Source organism: Enhydra lutris, unplaced genomic scaffold (genome assembly GCF_002288905.1).
Source record: "Enhydra lutris kenyoni isolate GAN:26980312 unplaced genomic scaffold, ASM228890v2 scaffoldscaffold1, whole genome shotgun sequence".
Taxonomy (NCBI): domain Eukaryota; kingdom Metazoa; phylum Chordata; class Mammalia; order Carnivora; family Mustelidae; genus Enhydra; species Enhydra lutris.
The window spans coordinates 67,126,515-67,150,353 of NW_019154085.1; the positions used below are offsets into that span (position 1 = coordinate 67,126,515).

The 23,839-nt window shown below is 40.7% G+C and overlaps 1 protein-coding gene across 1 annotated transcript in view; it reads left to right on the forward strand.

Annotated features, from left to right (window-relative positions):
- The window catches only part of LOC111140755 (myosin IIIB), a 427,320-nt gene that overhangs the window by 207,631 nt on the left and 195,850 nt on the right, over positions 1-23,839 (forward strand). The window contains exons 17-24 of the mRNA XM_022492953.1: positions 4,223-4,321; positions 4,666-4,780; positions 10,968-11,094; positions 11,832-12,042; positions 12,847-12,994; positions 14,243-14,396; positions 15,554-15,642; positions 17,316-17,445. Coding sequence (XP_022348661.1) covers positions 4,223-4,321; positions 4,666-4,780; positions 10,968-11,094; positions 11,832-12,042; positions 12,847-12,994; positions 14,243-14,396; positions 15,554-15,642; positions 17,316-17,445 — 1,073 coding nt within the window. The remainder of the gene's footprint in view (positions 1-4,222; positions 4,322-4,665; positions 4,781-10,967; positions 11,095-11,831; positions 12,043-12,846; positions 12,995-14,242; positions 14,397-15,553; positions 15,643-17,315; positions 17,446-23,839) is intronic.

Here is a 23,839-nt window from a genome sequence, read left to right on the forward strand (position 1 = left end):
GGTCATATTCCACATACTACTTTTTTCCCTAGATTGAAAAGGAAAAAAAAATGATTTTGTTTTAAGAAGAGCAGTCTAGCAACAATGATCAATAGTATGGAATTCTCTGGATTCAAATGCTGGCTCTGACATTTATTGCCCTTGGTTATGTCACTTAACCTCTCTGTGATTTACCTGTGAAATGGAGATGCCAGTAGTACCTACCTCATGGGTTTGCTGTGAAGATTAATGATTTCATATATATAAAGTTACTTTAAAAAGTGCCTTGTGCAGTACAGGTTATTAGAGGGCTATCCGTGCTTTTTATTATTATTGCGGGACCCTAGACTTCCTTAGGAACATGGTCCATTCATGTATTTTCAGTAATTATCTAGTGAATGCTTGTTGTTTGCTAGTGTTGTGCTCCCTGCTGGACTTGCAGGAGTAAGCAAAATAGACAAGGTGGCAGTATTCATGGAGCTTGGAGTGGGTGGGGGTTGGGGAGGAGGGAGGATCACAGGCATTAAACAAATAAATAAACTTAAAGGCAGAAGGATTAGGATAAGTCCTAGGAAACAGTATAAGGTGCTGTGAAGGTAAAAGAGGAGAAGGAAGGGCACATAAGCTAGAACAGGAAGAGAGGGGCTCCCTGTGTATGAGACAGTTAATCTGAGACTAAGGATCACTACGGGTTGGCAAACAAGGTGGTGCTCCTCCCAATAAGGGAGACAGGTAAAGATGAGCCTGAGACCAGATCATCTGGTCTGGGCTTTGGAACCAGGCTGGGGATTTTGAACCTTATTCTAAAGGCAGTAGGGTTATGCCTGGGTGGCTCAGTCAGTTAAGTGTCTGCCTTTGGCTCAGGTCATGATCTCGGGGTCCTGGGATTGAGCCCTGCATCAGGCTCCCTGCTTAGTGGGGAGCCTGCTTCTCCCTCTCTTTCCACTGCTCCCCATGCTTGTGCTCTCTCGCTCGCTCTCTCTGTCAAATAAATAAATAAAATATTCAAGAAAAATAAAGGCAGTAGGAAGCCATTTAATGTTTTCAAGCAGAGGAGTCACAAAACCCAAGTTGCATTTCAAATGACTGCTCTGGCTTCAGTGGGGAGAATGGATTGGAGATGCAGTAGGGATCCTGTTGAGACCATTAGGAGGCTGTCTATTGCCAGATCCCTGTGAGGCAGAATGTTAGCCTGGACTGAAAGCATAGCAGTGGAGAGAGGTGGAGAGAAGTCGATGAATCTGAGAGCTACTGTGCAAGGACAGTCCACAGCACTTGTTCCGGGGTCAGAACTCAAGCATCCTCCTCTGTCATACATTTGCAGTTTCCTCACAAAATAGGGGCTGGCGTGCAAATTAAACAAATGAACAAAAAGACAGAGTGAGAGTTATTTTAGCTTCCCTATGGCTTCTTGATTAATTTTTATGATGTCCCTTCCTTCTTTCTCCCCAAATTAGGGTGATTTTAAAGTTTATGAAGCTACCTCTGACATGATGGAAAATACAGTTTTCTGGGTACAAATGTAAAGTGGTCTTTTGCAAAGATAATATGAAGAGGGTTCCAATCACAGCTATGTCATTTGTTGTATATGTCACTTAATATAATATCCTTATACTTTACTTTCCTTATATGCAAAAAGGGCATAATAAAATCACCTATACAGGGCTATTACGAGAATCAAATGAGATATGTGATTTATACCAAACATAGAATTTGAAACATAATAGGTATCTAATATACCATAACATTATGATTATTAAATTTATTCAATATGACAGCAGTGCTGAGGTAAAATAGACTGAAGTTATTGGATGAGGGAAGAAAATGGGGCTTGTGAAGGTCCTGTTTCACCTAAGCTTTCTTGTCTGCTCCCTTCCAGGCACATGAGGGATTTCCCTTTTAGGTATGCTGGGGTTGGATGTGGTCATATAACCAGTTCTAGCAAATGAGCGTTTAATGGCAAGACCCTCAGCAAAGTGCGAGATGGTGGCTGCTTCATAAGCCTGGGCCCATGAGTGACTATGATGAGCACAGCCCCCTTCCCTTTGCTGGCCCTCAGTGGACATGTACTCTGAGCAAGAAGTGACCTTCTGTTAAGCCACTAACATTTTTGGGATGTTTGTTATTGCAACCAAACCTAGCCAAACCAGATATATGCAGGGAAGAAAACTAAATTGAATTTATGATGGGGGTGGATATTGGCAGACAATGTTCAGAAGAATTGAGAACTAGAAATATCTGCAAAAAAACACTATAAGAAGGCAAGACCAATATGGGTCAGCCAAAGCCAGCATGTTGTTATCAGAGCTTAAAAAATAAGTGGCATTTGTACCAGGCATACTGATTCATAAAGCCCTAAAAGGGCTTTATCATCTCTGTGAATAGATGTATAGTTACTAGATGCTCAAGTTAGATACCTAGGAGGCAGAATCCAGATCCCTTTCCCTCACTGCCTTCATTCATTCTCTCAGGATGTTCTTTTACTTATTCCTCAAAATAGACCTTTAAGCTTACCCTTGTTCTCCATCATCACTATCATCGTTACCTATCCAAGTCACTTGCTGTCTCACCTGGACCTCCTGATTGGTCTCCTTGTATCCATCTTGGCTTTTTATAGTCTAGTTTTCATCCTGCAGCTAGAAGGTACTTTTTTCAACATGGATCTACTCACGCCTTATACTTACAGTGCAATGTGGGTCCAGTTTAAAATGCTTCAAAGAATTCTAACTGCCTAATTAATAAGGTCCTCATTATGGCCTAACAAGGCTTGGTGTGGGCTGGCCCTGCCCACCTGCCCACCCCCTTCTCACTAGCTTTTTTTTTTTTTTTAATTTGTTCTATGTGGGTATCATGCTCAGAGCCCTTGTGTATATGTTGCTCCCTGTCTTTGGAATGCTTTCTCCCTTCTTTCTGTAGCTCCTTCCAGGCCCTTCTCATGTTTCAGTGTTTGGCTTAAGTGTTATTTCCTTAGAGAGTCCTTCTCCTAACTTGACAAAAGTAGGCCTAATCCCCCAACACTGTTCTTGTCTCAGCCTTTTGTTTGTTTCAAAGCCCTCATCACAGGTTTCCTTGTTTCCTCAAACTCTGTCACTAGAAGGAAAGCTCCAGAAAGCATGAAATCTCCTAGTCTTGTATTCCTGGCACTGTGGTGCCATCCCACCATGATTGGCACTTGGTAAACTTATTAGTTGAGGGAACAAATGAGTACAAAATGGCAAGCAGAGGCATCTAGAATATAGGACAGGAGTAAGAATACAGGAGAAGAGCTTTGATACAATAAATGACCAAAGGAAGACCAGAATACCTAGGAGAAACTGAAGGGAAGAGTGGGGCCCATGTCACAGAAGAGAACAAGGAAAAGAAACAAGATTTCTTTCCATAGAGCTAAGTTGGCCAAGGTGAGGATTTGCCAAATCCTAGGGATATCAACAAAAGAGACTGTCCTCCAGAGGAAGGAAAGGGACCCAGAGCAGGGCTTTTTCAAACTGTCTATGCCAAAGGACCAGTTTAAAATTTCTCAATCCATTGTGTACTAATACCTTGTAAAACATAATGGAAATGAATTATCCAAAAAATTATTATACTCATGGATGTCATGGCAATGTTGCGTGGTGTAAAATATCTAGACATGTACACTGACAGCAATCCACAGACCACACTTAGAGTAACACAGATCTGAAAGGACCTTGGCCATGATGGCTAAAAGAGAGTGGACAGCAGGAGACCAGAGGACTGGTGCATGCCACTTTGAAAGAATATAGGTTTGAAAGAGTGGAGATCTCAGTTCTGGGACCAGTTCTGCTCCTAACTTGCCATAGGACTGGAGACCCACTTCTTGTCTGGGGCCCCAATAAAATAGCTCTCTAAGCTGGATAACAGTTGTCTCTTAAACAATGTGGACTACAAATGGAAAGTAAGTGGCATAGAGGCATAGTCATTTGGGCTGTACTAGAAAGATCTCTAAACATGTGTAACCTGAGCTGTTATATATGAATGTTCCATTCTCTGAAACCTCCTTCTGTGTAAAGATACGTGTGTTTAATAATGTGACACTGTGACAATTACTATACTAATCCTATCACTATTCCTATGCTATAATTGGGTTGTGGCCTATTTAATTTGCATATTTGGAAATGTAAATTTGCCACAGGATAATATTTTTCATAGAACAAAAATGGTATAAATTACTTGAAGCGCAGAAGCAGAATATGTTATTAATAATATCCCCACCCCCCTTTTTCAGGGGAGAGAAAAATTTTCACATATTTTACTACATTTATGCTGGTCTTTATCACCAGAAGAAACTTTCTGAGTTCAGACTTCCTGAGGAAAAGCCTCCTAGGTAAGTGTCAGGGGTTTTAGTTGTTGATTTTTAATGAATGTGTGACTAGCATTTGAGAAAACTTAGAAATAAATGGAACTGTTTTTCCTAACTGGATACTGATAGTCTCTTAAGTTGAAATACCCAGGATAAGATGGCAGGAACTATGTCTCACCATTTTCATTTCCGAGAAAGTTCAGAAACTTAACTATAGCCATTTTACTCAGCTGCGTGTGCCATTATTCTACTTCACTATTAGACTGAAAGGGAATTGCCCTGGCGAAGATGGAACCCAGTGATGGCCTGGTATTCGGGGGGCCATTTGCCAACACAATGCTCATTGTATTTGGTCCTACCCCATTTAGGTATATAGCCGATGAAACTGGAAGGGTGATACATGACATAACTAACAAGGAGTCTTACAGAAGACAATTTGAAGCAATTCAGCATTGCTTCAGAATTATAGGATTCACTGACAAGGTAAGTGATTGCCAAGAGAAAAAGAAACTCAAGTGTTCATATTCTTGGATCAATGTGAGTGAAGATGTGAATGTTCTAACTTGGAGGAGGATCCCCCACCCCCGTCATCTGATCATGTATAAGTTCTTGCTCCTCAGAATCTTCACCTGGGAGCTTGTTAGAAATGCAGACTCTCAGGGCACCTGGATGGCTCAGTCAATTAAGTGTGACTTTTGATTTCAGCTCTGGTCATGATCTTAGGCTCATGGGATCAAACCCCAAGTTGGACTCCACACTCAGCGGGGAGTTTGCTTGAGATTCTCTCTCGCTCCCTCTGCCCTTCTCTGTCCCGCATGCTCTCTCTCTCTCTCTCTCAAACAAATACATAAATCTTAAAAAAAAAAAAAAAAAAAAAAAAAAAAGGCTCAAAAATATAGAAGCGGGGGGCGGTGCCTGGATGACTCAATTAGTTAAATGTCTGACTCTATTTTGGCTCAGGTCATGATTTCAGGGTCGTGGGATCAAATCCCATGTTGGACTCCATGCTGGGTGTGGAGTCTGCTTAAGATTTTCTCTCCCTCTGCCTCTCCCTGTCCTCCCTCTCTAAAAAGAAGGAATGCAGACTTGTAGACTCCCAGGCCCATCTAAGAATGGCTGAACCAGAATCTGATTTTAAACAAGATGCACAGGTGAATATTAAAGTAGAAATACTGTCATAACAGCCTCATACCTGCAAATTGTTCCCGTTGTCACCAGTTCACTATAGCTATGATAACAAACACCAAAGCAATACTGCCTTTTTCTTGAGTTGAGGTTGTTCCAGGCATTAAAGTGAATTGTGTAATAGAAGTATGGGGATATGTAAGTTACACCCAGCTACAGAAATATATTTATGCTAGTAGTTCCTTGTGCACCAAAACAAATTAATTTGAAGCTTTTCAACTTTCTTGCAGTCACTTCCTTCTCTGTGATACACAGATGCACATTACTACCTCTAGCTCTAAGTATTGTACTATTCTTATCTTTCTAGATACAGGCTGTCTCTATTAAATATATGCCAGGGGTGACAGAAGATATTTATAACCCTAGGTTCAAATATTATTCTGTGATTCATTTATGCCATAGTTTCTGGGCTTCATGCCATCAATTTGGCAAAATACACAGATTCTTTTGCTTTTCCAACAAAGGTGGTGAATGATTAGGAGGTAGGTGAGATTGTTAAATCTTAAGGGATTAGATTACAAGACACTCCATTTACCCTGGGACAGCCACTCTGGGTAAAGGATTGCTTCTGTAATCTAATGAGTTTGGCCAGCCCTTCCCTACCCAGCATGGCCGATTTTAGTCATAATAATACCTTCCTTTTTTCTAAGCAGCTGTTTAATTTTCTCTTTTGGCCTCCCACTGACTTTAGACTGACAGACAGTGGAAAATCCCACAGGACAGATAAAAACAGAACTGTATTTCCCTTGGCTCCTTAGAGGAGAGCAATTAAACAGGTTCAAGCCTTATTAAAGGGCCTTTATAGTTATTAATTTATGGAGCTGGTTATTATCAAGATGCATCACCAGAAGAGTCCAAGCGTGGTGGACATGGCAGTAGAGCAATTTAAAGTCACCTAGGTCGTGCCAAAGTGTTCAGGGGCATACTGCCTTAAAAGGGTACAGGATAAAAGGATAGAGAGTTAGCCATAAGGTTAATAATATTTGGCTTTCTGGGTGCCTGGGTGGCTCAGGTGGTTAAGTGTCAGACTCTTTATTTTGGTTCAGGTCATGATCTCAGGGTCATGAGATCCAGCACCAGGTCAGGCTCCATGCTCAGTGTGGAGTCTGCTTGAGATTCTCTCCCTCTCTCTCTCTTCCCTCTGCCCCTCTTCCTGCCTGTGCGTAAGCACATTCTCTTTCTCTGAAATAAATAAAAATCTTAAAAATATTTTGCTTTCAATGAGTGTAAAGATAGTTATAGAATACTGTGAAGAGATTGGTCCTAGCTCTAAAAGAGGGTTATAATGGCTCTTTTCTAATAATAGAAATATAGTGCAAATAATAATCAAACAGATGCTATTTTAAGAAAACAAAATTAAAAACAAAACAAATTAAATATGCTACATATGTGTCCTTGAAGTAACCTGTCTCTAACCCTTGTGGAAGAAAAGTGGAGTAGAAATGAATGAATGCATGAATAAATATGAAAATAAAGAAATGTAAAAAGTGATAAACACACTTGATTTCTGTCTGATCTGGACTGTAAAATGAATAACCAAAGTGTAAGTGTATATATATGCATTTATGTCCATGTCCCATATTAATTCATATTGGAAATAAACTTATGTCAGTTAGCAACCTTGGAAACGGAAGGAAGAAGCTGGCTCATATCTCTCTAAATTTTTTGGTTATATCTTTGTCTGTGTTTCTACAGACAACCTTTTTTTGCTGAATTCACTCAATTCACTTTATAAACTCAAAATAGTTTGGCTAAATTCAGAAAGACTCAGTAGAATGTAGTCAGGGAGCAGATGCCAAATAGCTGATGTATCAGAACATTTTCTTAAGTTTATCTGAGGGACATTTCTAGACAGAGCTTAAATGAACTGGTCAATTTAATCAAAATTATGGTTACCCTTCTTTCTTATAATGTCATTATTTCCCTGCAGAAATGTTCATAGTATTACTCAGATTCTCCCAAACTCTTACAGCAAAATTTTATGAGTAGCAAACCTCAGTGTGGACTCGGGAGCATGAATTTTAATTCTGGGACACCAGCCAAAAGTATCTGAAAGAACACTTGACCCTGACTTTACTGTAAAGAAGACTCCCTGGTAGAAGGAGACTTCCACTAGCAATGATGGCTCTTTGCAGGGGATCGGGCAGGGGTGAGGGGTGGGGTGGGATTATACCTAAAACCCTATTATGAAGATCCAGGCTTTTGGAGTACTATTTTTTTTTTTTTGAGTCAACCATATTATTTTTGCTTAATATTATGCTTGTCTTACTGGTATATGAATTACCATAACATATTTATATTTAATACTACATGAAAACATTTTTGGTAGATTATCTGCATGATGGTCAACATTGGATATTTACTACAGATGAAGAGGTTAAGGAGAAGGTTTTGAGATTAGGGCAGAATTTTCTCCCTTTCTTCAAGATAAATGATGAATTTGGGAGAGTATTGCTGAAGAGACACTGAAGGGTTATATGTGAAAATATAAATTGGGGATTTCCAATGTCTTAATGACAGAAAATAGGACTTAGCATTGACTTTTTTTTTACACTACTTTATTGATGTATGATTGATATACACCCCCCCCCCAAATTTTTTAAACCAATCATTGGCTTTCAAGATACAAATATTGTGAGCCTTTGAAAAGGAACCTGAAGATAGGTGTTGGGATAGAGCGCATAAGGGAGAAGACCCTTTAATTGGATCTAATGTGCTTAGGGCAGAATTGGTTAAAAAAGAGAGAGAGAGACCTATAAAAAGGAAACGAGGTAAAGAGACACTGAGAGGGCAGGTCAGTTCCTAGGAAGGTATTGGGAAACAACTACCATGAAAGGGCTGTAAACCATGCTAGTAGCAATTTCCTTAATCAGCTCCAGGCTAACAGAAAACCGAGGTGCTTTTCAATTTTCTACTTAGCCTCAACTTTATTGAAAGAATACCTAAAACAGTGAAAAGAGTGTCTCCTGAGAAAAAGAAAAAAGGAGGGGCACCTGAGTGGCTCAGGTCTTGATCCCAGGGTCTGGGATAGAGCCCTGCATCGGGCTCCCTACTCAACAGGGAGTCTGTTTCTCCCCCTCCTTCTGCCTGTCACTCCCCATACTTATGCACTCTCTCTATCTCTGTCAAATAAATAAAATCTTAAAAAATATCTTTTAAAAGAAGAAGAAGAAGAAAGCAGCAGCAGCAGCAAAGACCCCACTTCTACTGATTGTTGGTGAAAACGCATTCATACTCACCAGCAATGAATTGGGAAACCAGCTAGAGGAATCATTAATCTTCTTGATAGTATTTCCTGTCCTGAATGACATTATTTTGGTTTATCATATAGTAAGTTGGAAACCTAAGAAATAAAAAGATAGAGCATCATAGCAAGATTTGGTAGCAAAGGCAGGGATACCAGGAAAGGCTGCATAGCTGGAGACCAGGCAAGAGGAAATAAGCAAAGTGAGGAAGGTGAAAAATCAGGCTAGTGTAGGAAGAAAAGAAGAGGCTTGATCAAGAAGTTCTGTGTGAGGGTGGTGGGGGAGGAGAGGTGTAATCCCTCAGATGAACATACTCCTGATTATCTTCTACCATACGGTACATGGGTGATGTATTGATCAAGGTAATGAGGTCTGTCATGTTAAATCCAGACGAGTCCCAGAAAACCCATTTAGTAGATGTTCTTCTTAGCCAGTCTTCAGTTGTGTGATTAAAACAGTGATTTTTGACACACAAAAAATGACATCTTGCCTTTGATTTAGAAGGTTGAAGAACAGTGTTTATCTGTAGTAGAAGCCTGGTTTAAAATCCTCATTTGTCTTTGTAGCATTATCAGGTATCCAGCAGATGTCACTATTACAGTCTGTGTTCAGTGGAGGGCTCACTTTGGGAATAGTCCTTTATCAATGGTCTAATGACAGTTCCTATTAGTTTGCTGCTATGTATAGTACTAAATCAAGTTTCTCACTTGAGTGTATTTTGTGGAAGTACTTTTCTCCATCTATAAGCATAAGATGCAGAAATTTCCTGGCTGCATATTTGTCTCACCTACAGGAAATGCATATGTTTAAATAAGTAAATACACTTTTTTTTTTTTTTTTACCATTAATGCTACTTATGTATTTGACTTTCAATATAAAAATAGGACTTAGATAATCTACATTTACTCACAATACTGACATAAAATGCGTGGAGTTTTTTTCCCCCTCACACCAATTCTCCTACAATTCGGTTCATTTCTGATACTGTCTACCTGGAGTTAACATCAGATCACACAAGTTAGGGGCTCAGTTCCACAAGATTGTCCCCACTTCCGACACTAATTGCAAGCCCTAGGGTTCACCTACTGACCAAGTGGCTATAAAATGGGGGGTTTAGAGTTCCAGGACCCCAAACTTGAGTTTAATAATTGGATAGAAGGACTCAAAAAATTTGGGAAAACAGTTTACTTAGTATTACTGGTTTATTATAAAGGATGCAACTCAGGAATAGCCAAATGGAAAAGATGTATAGGGCAAGGTAATGGGAAAGGGAGTAGTACCACCTTCTCTCACCACTTCTCACAACCTGAAAGTATTCTGGACCTCATCGATTAGAGATTTATTCCATTACATAGGAATAAATGATTAAGTTATTGTCAGTTGGTGATTCACTCATGGAAGTCCATGGTTCAGCTAAAAATTCCAACCCACATGTGTGGTCTCTAGCAACTGGCCCCATTTCCCAAGAGTTACTTCATTGGCACAAACTCAGTTACGGTTGAGGGGCTTATTGTGAATAAGAGGATACTCCTTTAACACCTGTTGCTCATAATTCCATGGGTTGTTTAGCTCTTGTGCGAGAAATCAGTATGAAGACCAAATGTATGTTTTTATTATATCACAATATCACAGATAATTTCTAGTGAGTCAGAGTATTTCCCGACCTCATTCATTAATCTGTACTCCATTATTTAACTTCAAAATATTCAGTGTCCCTGATAACTATTTCATAAAAGCTATATTCAAAAGTGGTAAAGGAAACATCTCCTCTTTCATTTTGAAGAAAGAACATACCTGAATTTAGAGCTGGTATTAGTTAGGGTAAATGGCTAAAAGTGGCTTAAAGAACAAAGAAGATCAGTGGTCCCTTATGGAAGCATTTCAAAGTGAGAGATTCATGTTGCAGAACAACTTTGTTCCATGCAGTCATTGGTCTTAGGAATCCTAGACAACTGTGTGGGAGGCTGGGTTGTTGGGAGGTCCAGCCATCAATAATGGGAAAGAAAGCATGGAGGAGGCATGTTTGCTTCTGTAAGGCTGGGCTCTGAATTCGCCCACATCATCCTACTTGCTCCTTTGTTGGGAATTGAGTTCCACTGCCTAACTGCAAGGGAGCTTTAGAAATTTGTTCGTGTGCCCAGGAAAGAGGGGGTGTTGGACTTTGGTGGACAGCTAGCAGTGCTAGTGGTTTGTTGGTTGGATTGGCAGTGACCAAACACAGTTCTTGCTGTCCTTTTCAGGAGGTGCACTCAGTGTACAGAATTTTGGCTGGGATTTTGAATATTGGAAGCATTGAGTTTGCAGCTATTTCCTCTCAACATCAAACTGATAAAAGTGAGGTGCCCAATGTTGAAGCTTTGGAAAATGGTAATTGTTTGATATCTGTGCCCCGTGTAGCCAAATTGCATGTTTCTTTCACTTTGGTAGTTTTCATCTTGGTAGTTTCTCAAGATGCTGTGAAATATAGTGTGGGTGTTTTCACTAACTAGGATTTTCCAAAGGATGACTTATGGAACATCAGTATTCTTTCCATAAGCTCTGCCAAAAAGAATTCCATAGCAGGTCTGGCAGTGGTGTCAACACTGGCTACTTTTGAAAATCATCTACAATTTTTTGAAAAAATGCAAGAGGTGGATCCCTGTCTGAATCCACTGTACCAGCAGCTGCAGGGGACAAGCAGGCACCTGTTTAAAGTTCTAAGGGTAATAATGGTGACACAAGGAATGAGAATCCTGAATTAGAAAAAAAAATGATTTAAATAAACACCTTTTGTCTTAAACTGCAGCATCTTTCACTGCCTTTAATAAACTAAGATGCTTCATGACTCTTGAATACAGTCCCCAACTCTTTGACCAAAGACCATCTCCTCTCACTTTTTCTTATCAAACACCTGTGAAGAGCTTTCAGAACCACTTGGGAGATACTGTATCCATCCAGATACTTCTTGGGGTTAGGGACCTGGCTTCCTTGCTTTTGCATCTGAAGTGCCTAGGCAGAGCCTGGCACATTGTAGATGTTGAGTCAGTGCTGGCTGAATGGATGGATGGATGGATGGGTGGATGGATGAGTACATTCTCTGGTGTCATCATTACCCTTTATTGCAGCTGCCTCCGTTCTCTGCATCAGCCCTGAAGAACTCCAAGACGCCCTTATCTCATACTGTGTGGTCACCCGTGGTGAGACCATCGTCCGAGCCAATACTGTCGATAGGGCTGCTGATGTCCGAGATGCCATGTCCAAAGCGCTGTATGGGAGGCTCTTCAGTTGGATTGTCAATCGCATCAATACACTCCTGCATCCAGACAAAAGCATATGGCAAGTTCCCTCGGGAAACAGAGGCCTTGGGAGAGCTGTCAGTGGTCCCGATATCTCTCAGGATGTGCAAGAGGAAGTGTTAGGTCCTCTCCTGAGTTTCCTTTAGTGAAGCTCTCAGGTCTTTTCCTTTGAAAGGAGAAGAGGATCCAGGAGAATGGAAGAGGCACATGACTGACATGACAGCTATCATAGTGTAGTGTTTAAGAGAACAGGCTTAACTGGGAGCTGGGCCAACTGGGTTTGCATTTTAGCCGTATAGTTTGATTGGCTCCCATGTTCTAAGTCACAGTTTTCTCCTCTGTAAAATGAGGGTAATACTATCCTCCTCATAGTGTTGTTTCATGAAAAGTTTTAGAGCTCCGTATCTTATAATATGATTGCTGCTGCTACTACTACCTTTTCTTTCCTAAGCATTAGTGGTTTCTATGTTGTGGAAGAATTAACAACATCAAATTCTAGAGTATTCTTCCAATTAAGCCCAATGGGTGGGAAGGTTGAAGAATGAATGGGCAGCAGTTCTAGCCCCTTCAAACTGAGTGGTTCCTCCCTAATCTCTATATGGAGCTTCTGAGTGAGATTTTAAAGGACTCTACTGCTTAAAAAAAAAAAAAAGTTGGAAATACCGTTGAAAGACTGTAGGAAGGACTGGTGTAAGACACAAACTGTTTCTTCCCTTAGAGACAGCTGAATGCTGCTTTCCACAGGTGGTTGTGTAAGTTGGTAAACGCGTGGGCCCATACATTTTCATCATCTTGAGATGAATGTTTCCTCCCCTAAAAGGCTTTTTTCTTCTCTCTCATGCAGTAGTGCAGATGATGGTATTAATGTGGGGATCTTGGATATTTTTGGATTCGAGAACTTTCAGAGAAATTCATTTGAACAGCTCTGCATAAACATCGCCAATGAGCAAATCCAGTACTATTTCAACCAGCACGTTTTTGCTCTTGAGCAGGTAACAGTGAACTCTGAAGTAATTAAACCTGATGGGGAAGGTGTCTCCAGGCTGCCCACAATTTGAAGCAGAAACCCTGTTAGGCTGACAGGTAAAAGATTCTAAGGAAAAAACACTGGTGAGACAGTCTATCAAAATAAATAACTGAAATTTGCCAGAGAAAAAGTCTTGATTTCCGTGGAAAGTTACATTTCCTCTCTTGAGTGGAGCTGGTGACAAGCCAGTTATTTAAATGTTGCTTCCAAACTATTTCATGCACACTGTCCAAAATGCTACATTCTCTTCTACTTTATTTGACTAAAAAAGCATCTATGTTGTGTCCAGAATGACACAGGATGGACTTGAATTCAGGGCACAGATTCTTGTGTTTCCTAACTCCCAAACAGGCTTCTCCACCCTCCATCTCCTGCACACCAGATCCCACAGTAACTTGGGAGGGGGAGTGTCTCCAGGGAGGAGTAAGCTATGTTCTTGGTTTTCTCCAAATGAAAGTCTTTCCCTTATGAGGTTAATGGTAAATAAAACAGAGTGTGAAGCTCATGTGCCCAAAGGCTAGGAGGCCTTCCTCTCCACCCCAGTTTCTACCCCAACCCAAAACTTTGTCCTGTATGAAGTAGTTCAACAATGAAATATTCTGACTGGACCCTTTGCTTTAGGAGCGAAGACACACACACTGTACTGTGATTACATAAACACAAAGACATGGAGTAAAAATATCAGTATTGGCTTTATCAGTGGAACTGGATAGAGCTCTATCACTCTCCTCTCCCCTCCTACCCTGCATAAAACTCAACCTCTTTTCACTTAGCTCCTTGCATTTATTCCCTGGGAAATCTGGAGTTTTCTAGTTTTTCAGTCTGAGGTGATTCCATTGTAGAATGCTTTACAGAAAATTAAAGTCTGCTTCTTTCCTGGTTTAAGCCATATTTATCACCAAAATAATTCTTTTTCAGTTGCCCTTCTATTCCATGTCGGTTTCTAAATTATGACTAACTGAGTTGGTGTTTGGGAGACAGCCCTATCCCTTCTTTTGCTGCCTCAGCTGTCTGCCACAGGCTGCCTGTAGGCCAGACTTATACCCAAAGCTTCAACAGTGGGGTATGCAGAAGAGCCTTTTACTACAGTCCTAAGACAGCCTATTTCCCACATACAGTCAGCATTGCCAAACACGGAAGTGCACGCCGAAGCAGCCTGGTGCTACATAGGCCAGTTTCAGGCTGGAGAGACTTACAATCTATGTTCCTCCAGATGGAATATCAAAATGAAGGTATTGATGTTACACCTGTGGTGTATGAGGACAATCGCCCACTCCTGGACATGTTCCTCCAGAAACCCCTGGGACTGCTTGCGCTTTTGGATGAGGAAAGTCGATTTCCCCAAGCAACTGATCAGACCCTAGTTGGTAAGTGTCTCTTGGAAAAGGCATAATACACTCAGGAGAGAACTTGGTTCGTTGGTATTTTGACTTGGTATTCTGTCCCTCCCACTAGGTTGTGCAAGTATAGAGCCTGTTTTTAATGAATTGATATCTTCAGCAGATGTCCTCATAGATTTGTGTTTTAAGGCAAACCCATCACCAAGCCCTCCTCACTTTCCTGTTGGTGCCAATATCATTTTTATACCTTCTTCTCCCTTATTTCCTATAATCAATACTTGCTTGCTTCTTGTCCTTTTCATACCCTTCTGTCATGTATCTGCTTGGATCCATCCATGTCTAGTCCAGGTTTGTATAGAAGACTCTTCTGGTCTTTGGCCTCTAGGTTCATACTTATCCGCTCTACCCTAAACATCCCAGCTGATTTAGTCTTTCTAAAACCTCCTTTTCATTAAGTTACTGTTGTCTGTAGGATGCCAATAAGACATCTTCTCCTGACATTAAAAAAGGCCCTCTACATTTTATCCCTATTCCTCTAATCATCGGTGTTCCACGCAATCTCATCCCACACTGAGATTGTGAGATATTTTGGGCAACGAAGCACCAATCTTTGCTTTCTACTATCTACTCTCAGAGGAGTCAATCCCTTCAGTACTTAGCACAGTTCCTCACGCAGAGTAGACCCTGAGTTACAACAATAGCAAAAATTATTTATTGAGGGAGGAACAGAAAGCTCCACGCCTTTTCCCCAGATAGAAAATTGATTGGTGGGAGAGATTCCCTTCTAGGCATTGAAATTGTCACACTTGGTGGTTTTCTTTTACCTATAAAATCATCAGAAGTTGCCACAATAAGTTCATGCCAGGTTTGCTTGACTTCCATGGGATATCTTTATGGTTCTAAAGTTAATTGACCAGAGTTCTGGTGTCATCAGTGTCCATGCTAAGAGTTCTTAGAACAAGAGATCTTAGGGCATAGCCTGACACTGAAGACACCATGAAACAACTAAGCAAAGACTTGACTGTAAGCCTGTGTCATTTTTCTCCATCGTTGTACATACAGTGTTAACCTCAGGTTGCCCTGAATATCCTTTATTCTGGGTCACTCCTGGCTCAAGGAGCACCTCTTTGTTTGAAGGAGCTGACAGTTCTCATTGTAACTTGTAAACATGACAATCCACACAGATAAATTTGAAGATAATCTACGAAGCCAATACTTCTGGAGGCCTAAGGGAGTGGAGCTGTGCTTTGGCATTCTGCACTACGCTGGGAAGGTGAGGCCAGTGTGTGTCTGTGTCAGTAAACCTGAACTGGACGTGGGGTAAGTGTCCCTATTAGCCTTCTATGCTGCTCACAGAATTGCTTGCCAACTTCCTTCTCCTTTCAATTCTTTAAGAACGCCTAATCATAATTCCCAAACTTTCTCCGTGGTTCTGCTTTCAAAAAGTCGCCCCTAGCCAAAAGCCATTTCTTGCTGGGCTGGCTGCGGTGCTGCCTTCTGCTTCTCACCTGAGCTTTGGCCTAGAAGTGACAGCTCTCCAGAGGGAAAATGTGCTGTTGCGTTCACAGTGCTTAGCCCTGAATGTGCACATTCTGAAGTCACTGGGAAATGTGCAGGGAAAAGAGGAGGGGCTCGGTTTTTAGCACTTTCTGTGTCTACAGGGCACCAAAAATGTCTAGACAGAAAGGAAGAAAATTCCCTTCATCATCCAGATGTTAAGATTTTTTAACACTAACCAAAATTTCCACCTTTCATTATTTATGCCTTAGTCTCATTTCAGGTTTCTGAAGCAGAGGAAGCATAAAGTGACTAATTTAGGAAATTCTCTGGTTCTGCAGCCAACAACTCATTGTTCGAGTTACTCTCAGAGGAGTCATTGGAATTATGGCTAATTTGTTCTTGTGGGGTGTGCTGAGGACTGGGGTCCAAAAAAAGGGTAGCAGTTCAACAAAAGATGTTTTGGATTATATTGTTGATTCAATACTAAGATTTATTGAAATTATTTTTTATATTCATATCATGGTATTGAAATTAATTTTATCTGACTGGAGGTTGGCTGAAAGGCAATTCTAATATAAGTAAAGAGAATTGTTTTTCTTTCCACATAGTGCATAGTGTATATTTTGGATCTTTGTTAGAAATTGCAACCTATTCACTGTAGCACTGATGTCTGACCATATATTAATGTCCTCCATGTCTGGGATACCCGAATCTATCCTGAGCCCTGCCCCCATTCCTGTCCTCTTCCTTGCACCTGCCCATCTGTCTCTGTGTCCTTTTACTCCAATTTCCTATTCACTCATCTTCCAGTTCTCTCTCTTCTTTCTTGATTTTAAGGGGTGGGGGAAAGGATTGTTTTCTTTCTGGGCTTAGTGTCCTTTACTGAATTCATTATTTCTCTGGAGTGTTCCTTAAAATTTCTGTGACCTGGATCCCTTCTGTTGTAAGAGCTGAAAATGGCTCCGCATCCCTGAGCACTCACGTGCAGTGAGTACCTTGGGGAGCTACGACAGTCTGGTGATTATGAGCAGGGAGCCCAGACTGCCTGGGTTTGGAAGCCAGCCTGCCACTTGTGAGATGTGTGACCACAGTCTGTCATTCAGTTTCTTGCTGAGTCTCTGCCCACCAGTAAAATGGAGATAGGTGCTTTATGCACAAAGTGCCCAATCTGTTTTCACAGTTATTCTCACATGATTTATCTTTGTTATGCCTCTTTTCTTCAAAGCACACCTGAATGAGTAGTTAAGATAAATTGGCTTGTCAGAAATTACAGTTTTTTCCTCCTTATCTCATGGTCTGGATTTAGAAGCATGGCTGTGTCATGATAAAGTCAAGATAAAGTCTCTATATGGGTCGGGTCAATGAGTGACTGACCTCAGACAGCTTGCCGGTGTCGCTGACAGTGAACGACACTGGCTAGTTTGCTATTTGCCGTTTCTGTTGCAGGTATTGTATGATGCTTCTGGGGTTCTGGAGAAAAACAGAGACACGCTCCCCACTGATGTGGTTGTGGTCCTGAGAACGTCAGAAAACCAGCTTCTGCAGCAACTCTTCTCGATTCCTTTGACCAAAACAGGTACATGGAGCCCCCTGACCTCCCTGGGCCTAACGCTTCCATAGGCACTGCTGGCGTTTCCTTGTCCGTGTTGAAATTCGGCCAGGGCTGCACTACTACCGTTTGGAACTTTAAGCAGGGGTAAAGGTCCATTTAACTAACTTCAAGAAAAGGAAAGTGATTGTTTCTTTTGCAGTGTAATCGCACAGCATCAGTGTATATGTTCTATGTATACACACACACACACACACACACACACTTTTTTTAATGTTAACTCTTAGACTTCTCATTTTCTCTGCTTGCCTCTTTTCATTCTTCCATTTATAAAACCACATGTTATCATTCATTCATGCTAAGCACTCTAGGGTGGTCTCAGTTGACCTAGAATTTTGGGAAAGATTATTTCTGTTCATGTATGATTCTGGGTAAAGGGAATGTGGGGAATCCAAAGGTCACCCAGTTGTGGGCTCTCAGAGGTCACCTGGCCCAACTCACTCCCCAGTCAGTGACCCCACCCCCCCACTCTCCTAACCAACCTAGAATAGGTCCATCACTGGTCTGCATGCCTAGCCACTCACAGCCACCTTCTGCTTAATGACTTCTGTTTAGCCTCTCATTCAGTTCTTATGATGGGAAGCAGGAAACTGGGGCCAAAGAACAGAACTTCCCTGTCTTTGCTGTTTTGCCAAATAGATTCCCATTTGGTCAAGTTCCTTTGATTTACCTGGGATCTGCTGCCTTTGGCTGAGCAGCCCACTAGGCCTTCTCACAGCTTTCCTCTCAAGGACGTTATGTTCTGAGGGTCTGTCTGGAAACAGCTGTGGGTATTTTATGAAAGTAGGAGGAGAAGCCTCTTTGTCATTGTTCATTATTTCCTTTTCTTTCTTCCCATGTCCCTCTTGAAATCATTGGCACCATGTCTAGTTTGGGGGCCTTTGTATGTTAAAAGGGAGTGGCTGCCAGCTCTGATTTTTAGCAACAAGCAGAGGAATGAAAAGCTTGGCTAAGAAAAAAGCCACAGTCCACAACCTTTGCATCATCTTTACTTGGAAAGAAAGTTGAAACCAGTTCTTAACTTTCTTCAAACATGCTCCTTTAAACAAAAATAGTAGGGAGCCCATGAGAAAGCTGCCTCTGCCTTTCTTTCCATACCTCCCTTGGGCAGAGCCAGGATTTCATTCATTATCTCCTTATGAAGATCTTTACCCTCAAACCTTGGTTCTAAAGAGATGGTGCATCCTACGTTAGAGGTCAGGGTGGTAATCAAGCTTCTAAGTTGTAAAACACTTATTTTTGGTTTTAATGTATTACAGCCTTTGAAGGTGGGAGGATTTTATTGGACAGAAGTGGTTTCTTTTGTTTTTGCTGAAATTACAAATACTTGTTTCAGAGTGGCCAGATGTGAGCAGGGCTCCCTCAACAGACACTTAGGTCTAATCAGGAAACTTTGTGCAGCGGCAAAGATATAGCCATCACTAATACCCCTAATACGTACATTTTGAAGTGAAATCTATCCAAATGACTTGTCAGTTGGCATTTATACTCTGTCATAAATATGAGTAATGATCTGTCAAATCTGTTCACAACTCTGGAATTTCCAGTTTTTCAGCCATTGGCAAAATAAAAACAATTTCGCAGCCTGGGCCACTAGGTGGCGTGATGCAAGAAGTCAGGCTCTGCCGGCAAGCCTTGTGTTTGCCCTTGATCGCCTAAATGGGGGAGACAACAGGAACAAAGAAATAGCCATTGCTTTTTTTTTTTTCCCCCTGAAAGAGCTTTCCTCTTGTCTTGTAACTTTGTGAATCTTGCCTTCAAACTGCATTCCATACCTCCTGGAGGAAACAAAAGTAAAAAAGAAGACTGGAAACAAACATGTTTTCCTAATAAGCTTCCTTGTATTCCTGAGTCATGCATTGTGTATAATAATTTCTTTTGAAATCCTAAGCTTTATTTTCTCCACATTTTGAGTACAATTTAGAAGTGACAAAAACACATCAAAACTAATAAGCATAATTCTTTTTTCTTTTTCTGAAATTATTCATATAAAAATCCCTTCAATCAACATTTATAGAACAGCTTCTAATAATAAGACACCATTTAGGCAGCAAGGAGGAGATAAAGATAAAATGGCTTTGCCCTAAAGCAACAGTAACTTTCCTTTCCTTCACTTTCTCTCTAGAATTTATGTCCTTATGATGATATTTGCCTCCAAAATCAGTTCTAAGGAGATTGTGTATCCAGTGTTGAAGGACAGAATATTAAGATTCTAAGTTTTAAAACATCCATATTCTGTATTTTTTGGTTTTAGTATATTACAGCCTTTGAAGGTGTGAAAACCTTCCTGGACAGAAATAATTCATGCTGTTTTTACTGAAATTGCAAGTACTTGTTTCAGCACGTGTCTCTTATGAAAGCATATGTGGGTTGTTCATCACAGCATTCTTGCTGGAAGCAAAGTCCCTCACAACCTGAGTATGCCAATATTTTCAGTGCATGAGAAACCATATTTCTGGTTGTTTTTATTTTGATTTTTACCCTGCTTCAAACTTTTAAATATTTGTTTTATTAAAATTAAATGGGTCACTAGTTCAATGAGTGTTGATATAGGTAGTTACTTTTCAAACTTCTTTAGGAGATGAACTGCAGAGAGGAATGGAAAAAAATCAAAGTTGGGATGCTTAGGAGGATGTTAGCCCCAGCCTTTGAAAAGAGGTCCATCGCTGGACTCCCTAGCTTTGAGAGATGAGATGATGGCCGTGCTCTGGCTCCTGGTCCTCGTGGCGGTCACATCTACCTTTGCTTTATAATATCTGTTTTGCTGTACATTTGTTTTGCACACTTCTCTGTACATGCATTCTGTTTCACAATAGCACTTTTTTTTTTTTAAGATTTTTATTTATTTATTTGACAGAGAGAGATCACAAGTAGGCAGAGAGGCAGGCAGAGAGAGAGGAAGGGAAGCAGGCTCCCCGCTGAGCAGAGAGCCCTTGGCGGGGCTCCATCCCAGGACCCTGGGATCATGACCTGAGGTGAAGGCAGAGGCTTTAACCTGCTGAGCCACCCAGGCGCCCCCACAATAGCACTTCTATTTTCCAGGAGATAGGAGATCTTAAAATGCAAAGAAAAACTTCTGTTGTCTAAGATTTTCCATTCTGTTAAGTTGAGGTTTCCTGGTAGCTAGACTGTTGCAGCCCTTGTTTTCCGAAGCAGGCATCGAAGAACTCCTGGTTGACACTCCTGTCTCTGGGCTGCTGGGCAGGTAACAATCCCTTCTTAGTGTTTATAAAACAGAATTATCGGTTCTCTTGGTCTAATCTCTTAACAAGGCTGAGAGGATTAACCTCTGTGTGTCTTGTGTGAAACCATAATATAAAAGCAGAGAGAGTAATCCAGTTGACCATTTCCTGTTTCCTGTACCCACATTCCTGTTCATGTTATACATCCCCAAATCCTAAAAAGGTTAAAAACAGACCTGTACCCCTGAAACAAATAATACGTTATATGTTAGTAAAAAAAATAAACATGAACATAAAAAAAAATATAGATTCCATTGTCAATTATACCTCAACAAAAAATATTTTTATAAAGAACAAACAAAATGTGGGGTGTGAAGTCAGGAGGCACAGGGTCACCAGGAAATAGGGCTCCTCCCAAATTTCTGTAGCCACCTTAGCAGCAGCCCCTTCCCCTAGCATGCAGCTGCGTGTGGTGAGAGAGATTCCTGTGCCTGACAGACACACTGCCGTTCCAGGGAACTCACTGGCCACCAGGCACACGGAGGCAGCTGCAGGCAGTATGGATTCAGAATTAACGAAAGTCTCTCTTGCCTCTAGATGGGCCACTTAAGACGTGGTGAAAATTTCTTTGTAATCCTTTCTATTGATAGGAGGTTCTCTGAAGATTTCGTGGGTGAAAATTTGATGCGGCAGCAACATTGCTTTCTAACCCTTCAGCTGGGACTTTTCAAACTGCACGATCTAGGTAGAAAAACATTAAAAGGAAAGATGTTATAACAAGGTTTCATCACATATTTTCTTGTTTGGGGGACGTTCCTCTTGCTACTAATAAATGAGAGAAAAGTTCAAAAGGCTCAAGGAAAGAAAGAGAAGAGGAGGTTTCAAAAGGAACTTGAAAAATCCATTTCTGTCTTTGAATTGTGAATTCTGACTTCCAAGTAGGGGATTGGGGTTTTAAAGGAGTTCGAAACTTGGAAGAAACTAGAAAAAAAAAGAGAGTGAGTGAGAGAGAGCCTCCAAGTTTGGTTTTGCTTTAGAATCTAGAACTGATTCTGGCTCTGTTTTCTCCTGTCCAGGCTTTCCCAGGTAGTTCCCTTGAAATTTGATTTGAAGTGAAATCAGCATTAAGTTCTCTTTATCTTGACTCCCATTGGTTCCTCTTTTTATTTGGATGAGGGGGCAAGGCGAGCCCCCCGTGTTATATCTGTAAAGGACTAACACCATTACTGCTGAAATACTTGACGTTGCTTGTTCCTGATTCTGTCACTCACCAAATTCAGCATTCACCTCTGAAGAGGATGCCTTTTGGTAACTGTCTCTGAAAGTTTTCATTTTCTACTTATGGCTTCTCCTCCCTGCTGGCAATTCAGAAAATGGTCTAGCAGGATGAGCTGACTCTAAATGACAAGGTTCCAGGGCCACAGACATGGACAGTGTTTGCCTCCTCCTGAAACAGCAGATCTAATGAGCCAACCCTGTCAAGAAGCCCTGAGGGGTGAGTTCCTCCTCACACAGAGGTCTGCTTCTTTCTATTTAATTTGAGAGTATTTCAGTCAGTAGATAATTATATATTTAGGGTCTGTCTAGATATGGTGTTGTGCATAGGTGCTTTCTAGAAGGAATAAAAGAAAATCTCAATTCGAATAGTCACCGACAGATAGTACGTATCCTAAGTCTATAAAGTATGCACAAAATAATGTAAATTCTGAATAGGCATGTAAATCAATAAATGGAGACAATATAAGCATTGTGTCTATTTAAGTAAAAATAGAAGGAAAAGTCATGGAAATGCATGTCAGTACGGGATAAAACTTCCTTTAATTATAAAGACTTCTTGGAAGAGTTTTTTTTTTTTTTTTTTTTTTTTTTTTTTTTTTTCAGTTTTTTTAAAAGATTTTATTTGAGAGCAGGAGAGAGAGGGAGAACATGGTGGGGAGGGGCAGAGGGAGAAAGAGAGAGAGAGAGAGTCCGGCTCCCAGCTGAGCAGGGAGCCCCATGTGGGGCTCGATCCTAGGACCCTGGGATTGTGACCTGAGCCAAAGGCAGATGCTTAACCAACTGAGCCACCCATGTGCCCTTGAAGAGTTTTTGTGTTTTTTTTTTTTTCCCTTTGTTTGTTTGTTTTAATGGAGAGGAGAGAAAATTGAGCAGTCTGGGAGTAATGAGGCATTGTAAGGCAGGGTCTCCAGGACTGGAAAGGAGAGGTAGGCAGTGAGATAATTAAGTGCATAGGACATGAGGGAAGGACTCAGGGCGGAGAGAAGGAAGCAAGATGGATAAATGATGGCTGTCTACTGAGCCAAGGATAGGCTTCTGATGCCAATCTGAAACACTGGGTGTTCGGAGCATGCTCTTGGAGAGAAGAGTTTCAGGATGAGAAAGGAAACTTGTGCAGGGGTGTTAAAGACTGACTAGGGAGAACAGGGTGTGCCCTACTTATCTGTGTGGAGTGTGTAAGTAGATGCTCAATAAATACTTCTACATTATACATTTAGATCTAGAATCCATTTTGAGTTAATATTTGTTGAGGTATGAGGTTGAAGTTCATTTTTCTTTCCTACAAGTATGTTCAGATGCTCTAAAACTATTGAAATGACTGTGTTTTCTTCATTGACTTGCTTTAGCATTTATCAGAAATCAATGGTTACATTTATGTGGGCCTGTTTCATTGATATTTATATTTAATTCTTCATCAATACCACACTGTCTTTACTATTGTAGCTTTATAGTAAGTCTTAAAACAGGTAGTGCGATTCCTCCAACTTTATTCTTCTCTTTCAAAATTGTTTCGGCTATTTCAGTTCCTTTGCCTTTCCATGTAAGTTTTAAAAGTAGTTTGTCTATATCTATACAAAATCATGCTATGATTTTGGTTGGAATTGCATGAAACCTATAGGAAGAATTGACATCTTCATTATGTTGAGTCTTTCATTCCACAAACACAGTATGTCTTCTTGTTTGGATCTTATTTAATCAGTACAGTTGGTGCTTAAACAACATAGGTTTGAACTGCATGGATCCACTTAATATGCAGATTTTTTGATAAATATAGTACGGTACTGTAAACATATTTTTCCTATGATTTCCTTAGTAACATTTTCTCATTTTTAGCTTACTTGATTGTTAAGAATGTAGTATATAATGTATGTAGCATACGAAGTATGTGTTAATCAACTATG